Raw genomic sequence first — 10,545 nt, forward strand, 5'->3', positions numbered from 1 at the left:
TGTTTATTAGCTGGTTTTACTATAAGAAATGTAAATTTTATCATGGAATCAGAGGTCCCCTTTTTCACATGGCACCTCTGCCATTTAGTTTTAAAAGCCATTAAAAGTCAATGTGAGTGGCAAGAGGAAGCCATAAGACTACCATAAAAAGGCAATAATTTTGATCAGTATTATGCATATTCAAGTAAAATAAAGAAAAATGGCAAGTACAGCGCAGTTCAGGTTGCAGGCATAACTACAGAATAGTTTTTATAATGACAAGAAAATCAATTTGATCAGCATAGATGATACAAAAAGATAATATAAAAAGCAAAAGAGGACAGAGATAAACCCTCAAGATAAATACACCAGCAGTGCAATCCTATATATGCCTCCTCAGAAGTAAGTCCTGTGGGACGCCATCTTAAGTGGGCAAAAGACCGCAGCCAGAGCTGTAATTTGGTCTTTGTACACCAATCTAATTTAAATGGGTTTATCGTGCTGGAAACAGCTCTATCATCACTGAAGGATAAGGCAAATCCATCTACTAAGTGGCATGTTTTGTTTATTGTCAGTTGGCAAGAAGTCCATCATTTGTGTAAGCAGCAAAACAAAATCTGAGCATGAATGATTCCTATGCAAAACCACTGGAAGCAGCAGCCTCTACACAGTGACTGTTACACTCCTTAATCAAACATACAGAACGTGCTCCATGAAAACATTACTACCCAAAATACATGGATTAAATACTGGGGGAAAGTTTACATTTTTATTATAATTTATTTTATTTAACAATCTAAGAAGTTTGCAGCCATCAGTAATTCCAGTGCAATTTCAGGTGCAATTGGAAATTCAGGAATCTCTGTGGAGCTGTTTGTGTAGCGAACCTTGTAGGTAAAATACATGCACACTTTGGATAGGACATGGGAAGGAATCTCTCTAAAATTCACTTCATTTGTTTCATTTTCAGCAAACTGCCCTATGTACAAAAAAAGAGAAAAGACAGAAAATGAATGAATACAGAAATCCTCTAGTAAGTAAATAGTTAAACAGAACTATATACAGTGGTGCCCCGCATAGCGACGTTAATCCGTTCCGGATTAATCGTTGCTATGCAAAAACATCGCTAAATGGAACCGAAAAAGCCATAGGGACGCATTAAACTTTGTTTAACGCATTCCTATGGCTCCCAAACTCACCGTTGAGCGAAGTTCCTCCATAGCGCCGCCATTTTCGCGCCCTCGGTAAGCGAGGGCAGGGCATGAAAACACTTGCGGTGGCCATTTTAGGCACCCGGCGGCTATTTTGGAACCGCCAATCAGCTGTTTAAAAAACATCGCAATGCAAAGATCAGTAAGCGAAACGCTTACCGATCATCGCAATGCAATGTTTTACCCATTAAAACATCGCAATGCGACCGCATTAGCGATCTAAAAAATTAGATCGCTATGCGGATTCGTCGTTAAACAGTGCACTCGTTATGCAAGACATCACTGTATAGGGTTCAACAGAGTCCCTTGTTGCTTGAACCTGAGTACAGTATTCTGTATTGTCACTGCTACACATTAGAAATTCTGGTTAAGCACAATAGGAGTATTTTCTCATTTGTTAATATCCTTCCTTGAAATATTCTATTTTTACAATTATCTTGCCAAATAGGCTCTCATGATAGCTATTTAAAATAGTAACTTTACTATCAGAGTAAAATTGGGTTGAATTTTAAACATAAGGTAAAGGTTAATTTGACATGGTTCCTTGAGTGGTCATAAGACCAGACAGGTGGGATATAAATAAAATAAATAAAATAGAATAAATAAATAGTCCACTCGTGTCCAACTCTAGGGCCTGGTGCTGATCCCCGTCTCCAAGCCAGTCCGAAGACTTTTCCGTGGTCACATGACCAGCACAACTAGACATGGAACGCCGTTACCTTCCCACCGAGGTGGTATCTATTTATTTACTCGTATTTGCATGCTTTCAAACTGCTAGGTTGGCAGGAGTTGGGACAAGCAACGGGAGCTCACTCCGTCGCGTGGTTCAATCTTACGACTGCTGGTTTTCTGTTCCTGCAGCACAGAGGCTTCTGCGGTTTAACCCGCAGCACCACCACATCCCCACTAAACATAAGGTAGCTGTAAATACAAGCTAAAGTGTTAGTGTCATTTTCAGCTATAGTATATGTAGTTCATGTTTCAAACAATGACATTATTTTTCAAGGTGCCTATAGGAGATTTACATTGTTTTCCTTATATGGCAGCAATACACCTAGATCAGATTCTCAGGGGGCAAAAAGAAAGGGAAGCCTATGCATGTGTAATTGAATGGAACCAAATACCATATACTAATATATTAGTTTGGGAATCAAATTCACAAACACTGAATTCTTACCAAAATGATATCACAGATCTGTATCTTTATAAAGATATATTCTAGTTTGTAGCTATGCTAGCAGACAAACAGGATGTTTACATTCAAGATTCTCAAAGAAAACAGTCTGGAACCATTTCCATTAAGCTCTTTCTTGAAACAAGTTCTGCTTCGTCTAAAAGATATTTTATTAACTAGTTTGAATGTGGAATAAACATTGCAGCTGTTTTTTTTTTAGTTGAACATGCCATTATTGAAGAAAGTAAGGAGAGGCGGGAAAGCCACTCTGCGCCCACTCGGCTTTGGGCTTTCAGGCACTGGGCACTGGGGACAGGAGACAAGTGGCCAGTGGGTCCAGTTTTCTAAACCCTGAAAGCCCAAAGCCGACCGGGCGCAGAGCGGCTTTCCCACCTCCCCTCACTCGCAGCTCGGCTTTGTAAGCTGAAAACCGTTCTGCACCTGTTGTTGGCTTTGGGCTTTCAGGGCTTGTGTGTGTGTGGGGTGGGGGTGGGGGTGGGGTTCTTGGGCTGGGTACAGATTAATTGATTTTCAATGCATTCCTATGGGGAATGCATTTTCGACCTACGGACTCCGTTCCAATACGGATTAATTCCGTAGGTCGAGACCTCACTGTATTAGTTTAAAAGGTCATGTAATGTATACTTCTACATACTTCTTTCCTTGTATATCAGCCAGTATGAAGGATGCTATCCGATATGTATGCTTTTACACAACTTCCAAAGAATTCATTTTGTTCTTATGTATCTCCATGCACTCAATATCTTAGCTAGACAAGATGCTGGCCAAAATCTGGTTTGGTGTAGTATATCATTCTGGACTAGACCCACTGAATCAATGGGGAGTTGGTGAGTCAGCTCCTCCGTACATTCCCCTAATTCAAATGGCTCACTCTAGTTGCGACCTACTTTAGCATAGTAAATTGTAACAAGATTAGGCCTATTTGAATCAATAGAATTTACAGAGGCGTTGACTCACCAAAACCCCATTGATTCAATGCACCTACTATATTAAGTTATGGGGATTCAGCCACTGCATTTTTGATGAAAGGGGAAATGAAAAAATCTGCAAAGGCAGATTGTTCAATAAAGAAGCTAAAAAACAGATTTAGTACATCCTTATAGCACTCAGATTGCAAAGGCATAAGAAAGTAAGTTCAAAACAGATTAACATTTTTGCAATTGATTTATTGCACCTACCTGGACCACTCAACATTGCTTTTATTGTTCCTGATGTGAGCGCATGCTCTCGTTTAACGATGAACTCATGGCCATCAGAGGATATTAATTTCACATACATGGCATCAGGGCCTTCACACCCACCATATGTTTTCTCTTCTCCATCTACAATACACAATTGTTGTGCTCCTTCAATTTATGTGTATTAAAAATCTTAAGAACAAAAAAACCCAAAGTTTAACACTACAACAGTGAATCAAGAAATGGAAGACGGCTTTCAAAAAGAGGAAGTAGATCCTCAAGGAGCTCAGGGAAGTTGTTATCTCCAAACTGTTCAGAGACTTCAAACATCATATGAGTGCTAATCCAAATGGGAAACAAATGGGAAAATATTTCATTAACTTTCAGTTAGCCTCCCAGCATATGAATGTAAACATTCAGCACTAACAACCTCACTTAAAACAGTGCTCTTTTTTGTATATATATAAAGAAGACAAAAATATTGTAGTATCTTAGAGATTAACTGCTACATATTAATGTCAATTTTTGTGGACAGGTACACTTCCCCAGGCAACAGTATAACATTTCATGTGACAGTATAACAAATATGCACATGCAAAATATTTTATAGCTGACAGCCAGTTTTTGAGGAAGCAACAAATTAAACACATGTACAATTTCAGCAATTAATCAGTCAATGGGAAATAGGTTTTAATCTGTTTCCTCCCTAACTCTCAGTATCCTTTAAACAAATGTTCAAGAATATTTCTAGATGAGGGCTGCTTGAAACAGAGTGGGAGAACACCTCCCTCTGAAATATTAAAGTGAGGCACCTCTCCATCTGTAAGCTGTCCCACTTACAGAGTGTACATTTACTCTTATTCAAATTTTGATTTTATGCAAAAGGATTTCTAGCAAAATGCAGCATCCCAAACAGTGTGAGATTACAGGAGTACCATGTAGTTTTATAAAGCAAGAAAATTGAATTCTGAAAAATATTCTATGAAAAGCCATTACATGTATAACCATTATAGAAAATCTCCCCTTTAATTTCATAACCACTTTACTGAAAACTTCATCAAAATTAAAATCAGCCTTTGGGATATGCAGAGGATGCTCACAAACAAAAGGTACTTATGAAATGCTACTTTTAACAGTGCACTTACCCATTGTACCTTATCAACTGGTTTGTTCTTGGCTGCTATGTCTTTCTCAAAGATCTGAAAACAAAATGGAAAAGTACATATAAGTTCAAGTTCATTCTTGAAAGCAAAGTGCTGTTTGGTGACAACAAAAGGTCACCAACTGCTGCCTTTTCTTTAACTGCTACTGAAGTTAAATAAAAACCTAATGTAGCTGTGTTTACCATACCACATTACAAAGTCAAAGGCATATAGTATTTTCATTATTCACTTCTTTCTAGTCTGCAACCAAGGTTATAAAGGAAACTTTACTGCACAAGAAGCAAAAGATAGGACTATTTCTAGGTACTAAGTCCGTCTAGGGATTCTGTGGACCAGAAAAGCTAATAGCCTCCAACTACATTCTGATCCTACATCTAAGTGGATGAACCTATTTTTGAGGCCTCGGGTTTTGCCTAACATTGGTAATTTTGCCTTACTGGGAATAATTTTTCTTTGGATTCATCTGAAATAAGATTCTGTCCCAAATCCTCTTACATAGTTATACTGTGCAATGTGGACAGAAACATTTTGGGGGGCAAATTGCTTCAAATAAAGAAATCACCGTAGACAACTTCTATTACATACTGAGTCACATACCTCAGTGCACAACAGATGTCTATAGTGATTTTTGAGGCAATTTGCCTCCAGAATTAGATAGTCAGGACTGCACCTGAGTAAATATGCAAGGGAATGTTAGCATCTTACACAAAAATGGGTACATTAAAGTAGATTTTAAAGATCTGACCACTTTGCTAACCTCAAATCTAGATTAGCATGATGTGACATGTTTTATGAGGAGCTGTACTTCCAAACAGTTCAGAAATTTCAGATTGTTCAGCGTGAGGCTTTCTAGCAGTAAGCCAATGAAACCTGGAAACCTTCAAATAGTTCCAGACCAGAAACACCTCAAACTCCTCAAGGAGTGACTCCTTCTGCATATTTCCACTCATTCCTGTAAATCATATCGGAGCATATTAATTCCTAGTTTCATTTGTGCATCTTTTTTGTTCTTCACAGCTACACTGCAGAATCACTCTGCATTCCTATGAGCCTCATCTGAACAGATACTGTATATCATTTGTTACTGATATACAGAAACAATATTTTTGTTTCTTTTTCTTTTCTTTGCCAACATGATGAGACAGATTAACAGAGCTACTTCTTTGAGGATTGTATTGATCACAGTAATGGCAATCAATAGTTGCATGCTGTGCTTTGGTCCAATTAAGGGGGGGGGGAAGAGAACCCTATCAAATCTGAAAATAAATGCTGAGAAATAAAAAGGTTGTCAGGATGGCCCTGTGGCAAGGATTTGTGGAATTACATATAGTATTTGTAGAACTAGAAGGGAACTGTTGTGCTCAAGACCCGGGCCTTGCGCGGAAATTTCCTAACTTAAGGCAAGGAAGGGGTTTACTACCAGAACCCTTGCCCCAGGGCAGTAACGGCCGCGTATATGACCCATTAGAATGGATTGTGTCAGTGTACCCCCGGAATTTCCTTGGTGGCCGGAAGGTGATCAGACCAGGCCCCGAGTTCCAGCAGAAGCCTCTGGAGGGAGACTGGGCCCGCCACCCTTGTTGCGGGACTGTGTGTGCAGTAAGGAGCACCCCGCTACGGCCGATGACAGATCGGGAGCGCTTTGGCCCGGCCCCCTGGTAAACATCGATGGGAATGGAGAAACGCGGCGCCCCAAAAGATACCATTTGTTATTGGACGATGTTTTAAGGGATCCGTTTGATCCAGTTGAGTTAAATACTTATTCAAATAAACTTGTTGATTTTGAAGAAGATTTGCCTCCTCATCTCTTTCCCGCCTTTACTACTCAACCCCCCCGGCTGCCGTACCCACTTGTCACACCACCACAGCCAAGATCCCACTAGTCCTGTCAATGGTGCCTGGAGCTCCACTGTCTTCCTGCATGGCTGGATACTCCAGGCAGGAGGATGAGTCTCCCTGCACAACTGCTGAGTGGCCAGCCAAGCAGGAAGAGTGGAGCTCCGAGCACCATTAGCAAGACAAGTGAGACCTTAGCCACAGCAGGATTCGTGCAAATGTCCAGTCGGACCCTCATTAGGTCCAGTTGGGATGGAGATATTCATATTCATATACAAATTTCCCAATTTCTAATACTGACTCAATTTGCATTAGGGATATTGTTGTTGTTTTTTGCCATTGCATTACACTGTTGACTCATGTCTGGCTTGTGGTCTACTATGACTCCTAGATTTTTCAGTATACGCTAATTGAAAACCTGCTCTATCCTCCCAAATACAGAGCTTTACCATATTTCCCTCTTGAAATTCATTCTGTTTTGACTTTTTTCTCCAAACTATTAAGGTCATGTTGAATCTCCCTTCTGAAGTTATCACATACCCCTCTCAATTTAGTGTCATTTTAAAATTTGATTAACAGCTTTTCTACTTATTTATCACATGTCATTTCAAGAAAAAAAATAGCACTCTTTTACTAAGGAAGAGTTATTCCTGAATGTGCCAAATTGGCATCCAACATATCATAATGTATACCAAGCCTTCTTGAAACATATGAATGAAAGCTTTTCCATACTGCCTAACAACATAGCTCTGTGGTTTGGGTACCTGGTTGCACAGAATTTAAGCCCCCACTATGCCTCCTTGATGAGGATGGACTCAATGATTCACAGTATCCCTTCCAGCTCTGCAGTTCTAACATTATATTTGTATCTTCAGTCTACTAATATTCTTTCCAAATGTCGCTGCAAGTAGATCTAGTATCAGCTTTTCTGTTTAGCTATCAGAAGACTAGAGGATGCCAATAGTCTAGCAAAGTAGGTGCTGAAAGCTCTGAACATTATCTAGGAGAGGTTGTAGTCAATTAGCTTTGTTGACTGAGGGACATAGGGATCTGCAGCTGTTACCACAACAACTTTGTGCAGGGAAAGAGGATGTGTGTACTTTAAGTAGAGAACTGAAGCCAATTTCTGCTTCCAGTTCCCGAATCACAATGCTTACTTCCTCACTGGAAACAAAGGTGTTCTCTTCAAGAAGCCATTATGAATAAATTCTAATCAATGAAAAACATACCATTTAATTTTTTTATAATAAAGAATAACTGATATTCTTCCTTGCAAAAAGTACCACTTCAAATAAAGCTTAGAAAATAAGGAACTTGAATTTGATCATAGTTGCAATCCAGTGTTATCTGTGTGTCACTTCCAATTTTATGTCCAGGTTCAAAAGAATAAGCTGCTCCCACATCAAATTAATTCTTGTATTAGGTATTAACTCGATGTCCCCTGCAAGATGGTGATCTATGGATAAATAACTGTTCTCACTGGAAATTACTTTGCCTATAAATAACTGAAACTGGGCCAAGCCCAAACCTCAAAACATACTTTTACAAACTTTTAGGGTAATGAAACACACCTAAAAGTGCCCAAGCATTACTTTTTAAATTTATCCTGAACTGTGTGAAAAGACAACAAAAGCTACTTGTAAGGAAAACATATTTAATTATTTTAAAATATGTATGTACTTTTTCACATAAAGGGCTCTGTTAATTCCCAACACTGATTATAAAATGTGCTCCATTTTAAAATGATGATGAAAAAGTATTGAATTAAAAAAATAAATAGAAAAAGCCAATCAGAATCTACAAACCTAGTAAAAGTGAGCTCATACAGCACTAAGATCCTATCTTCATCAGCTTCTTGGAAGTTGACAGGGAATATATTTATTGGCATAAATCACAATATGAAATTGCTGCTAGATGAAAAGTTTGCTGTTTGTATGTACTGTCACACTGCAGTCAGGTGACTTGGTGTACAACAGCAAATGCAAATATGATTTCTTAACTAGCAATAATTTTCATTGATGGATATATGACAGCGTAATTATTCAATCAGATTCTGGCTGAAAGTTCACATGGCAGTGTAGCCGATTTACTCAGTGAGCAGGAGCATGAAGGAGCTTTTTCAAATATTGAAAAAAAGGTGTTCATTATTCTTTCTAGAAAAAGGTCAAAAATAGCTTAAAGCTTAACCAAAACAAGAATGCAAAAATATGCATTCAAGAGAAAGAAGTTATTTTCATATTACAATCTCAGTTCCCATACTTACTAATAACACTATTTAAAAGATAGCTTAGAAGTGGCTTTTTTCTAAATAGACCACATTTTGTTTTAGATATAACTTGTCCCACTTTTCTTTATTTTAAATACTATGATATGCATTATCTTCCAGCCCAGTTTCAAATGTATGATCTGTTATGGTATATTAAAGTTAAGATTTAAATTATTCACATTATACAGTAATCTATATGATCTTTAAAAAAAGTAGTATTAATGATTCACATAGCAATATCAAGTGCTGAAAATAAGGTTCCAGAATGCATCTACACATACAGTACAACTCAAGTATCCTTCCAGAAAAACCAAGGTCTTTACCAGTGATAAGCAGTGACTGGAAAAAAAGGGCTCACTTTTAAACAGCAAGGGGGGGGGGAATACCAGCTGAAGGTTAGTAAAAACAGTGCACTCACAGCACCTAAGATAGTCTTCATTCAGGAGGGTGAATTCTTTCTCCGGAAAAAAGAAAGTAAACAGCTAAGTGATTTACAGGTTTTGTTTATAATGAAAACATACACAGAGAGAAACCATATCGTAGGAAAAAAAAATGCTTTTCCTTTAAGTTAGGTTAATTCATGCAAAGCTGAAACCGAAGAAACCATGATACTGTATAGCTGAACACAGAGCACCACCTCTTCAGTGTAATAATAGGGTTTACAGAATACCTGATCACTGTCAAATAGCAGATGGTACATGTTGAGCTGTTAATGGACCAGTGCTCCAGTAGAAGCACTTATTCAGCTATGCCAGTGAAAATCCGCTAAAAGATCCTGCCCTTTTTGCATCAGGCCAAGCGATTACTTCTTGGTGTCTGCATCTTTAGAGGGGCGGTGACCCAAAGCAGGACTGTCGTCTTAACCTTATTTTTCTGTTGCTCATTCGTTTTAAGCACCAGTTGTTTTTTGTTGGACTGGGAGGAGATAACGGAAGGGTCTTGCTATGCTTGAACCTGCTACGATTATACAGTATTATAATGTTTTTAATTCGTTTATAACAGCCACTCAATTACAATAAAAAGGCACTCGGAAAGGCACCTCAAAAGACACCGTTTATGAGCTGAAAGACTGCCAAAGCTAGTCGTCTGAATTCCCATCTAAGGGGAACACAACGAAGCCAAGGCTTCCTACGCTCGTTTCTACAAAGCGGAGCAAACTCTTGCGTAAATCAGGAAAGGCCGCTCTCCCCCCCCCCCCCCGCGAATGGGGTTGGCAAGAGGCGTTGGTGGGCTTTAACGTTGCGGCAGAGAAAGAAAACCAGCCCTCGCACAGGGCTTTTGGCTGGCGGATGCCTCATCCCCATCTGCGGCCACCCCATAGCTTTCCATCCGACGGCGACCACAGCCTCCTGCCCAGGACCCCAAGCCCCCATGACGCTGAGAGGCCGTCCTTCGTGGCGTTCAAACCACGCAGGGCTAAAAAAAAAAAAAAAAGAGGAACGAGGGTCTTGCTCCCGAACTTACCCCTGGCCTGCCTGAGCCCGCGGGTGTCGACGGGCTACCTTCGCAGACCCCGCACGGTTTTATTCGGGACAACTGCTTGCTTCGAAATCACTTCCGGTAGGTCATAGAGCCGTTTCCTGTCTTCGAGGACAAACGTATGGGGAGAAAAACCATAGAGAGGGAGTAACACATGTTTTCTGCTCCGTTTCCTGTTCGTTGGGAAAACGAGCTGCTTTCCGGAAAACTGAAGCCGGATTCCAAGAGAGGAGCCGTT

The 10,545-nt window shown here is 39.6% G+C and overlaps 1 protein-coding gene across 1 annotated transcript; it reads right to left on the bottom strand.

Moving 5' to 3' along the window:
• Window positions 1-217: 217 nt before the first annotated feature.
• ELOC (elongin C) lies at window positions 218-10,449 on the bottom strand. The gene is made up of 4 exons (XM_020812906.3): window positions 10,293-10,449; window positions 4,709-4,762; window positions 3,564-3,707; window positions 218-958 (listed from the first exon to the last, which is right to left on the bottom strand). The coding sequence occupies exons 2-4, from the start codon at window positions 4,710-4,712 to the stop codon at window positions 768-770; spliced, it is 339 nt and encodes a 112-aa protein (XP_020668565.1). The 5' UTR covers window positions 4,713-4,762; window positions 10,293-10,449; the 3' UTR covers window positions 218-767.
• Window positions 10,450-10,545: the final 96 nt, after the last annotated feature.

The sequence above is a fragment of the Pogona vitticeps genome, chromosome 4 (assembly GCF_051106095.1).
Source record: "Pogona vitticeps strain Pit_001003342236 chromosome 4, PviZW2.1, whole genome shotgun sequence".
Lineage (NCBI taxonomy): Eukaryota > Metazoa > Chordata > Lepidosauria > Squamata > Agamidae > Pogona > Pogona vitticeps.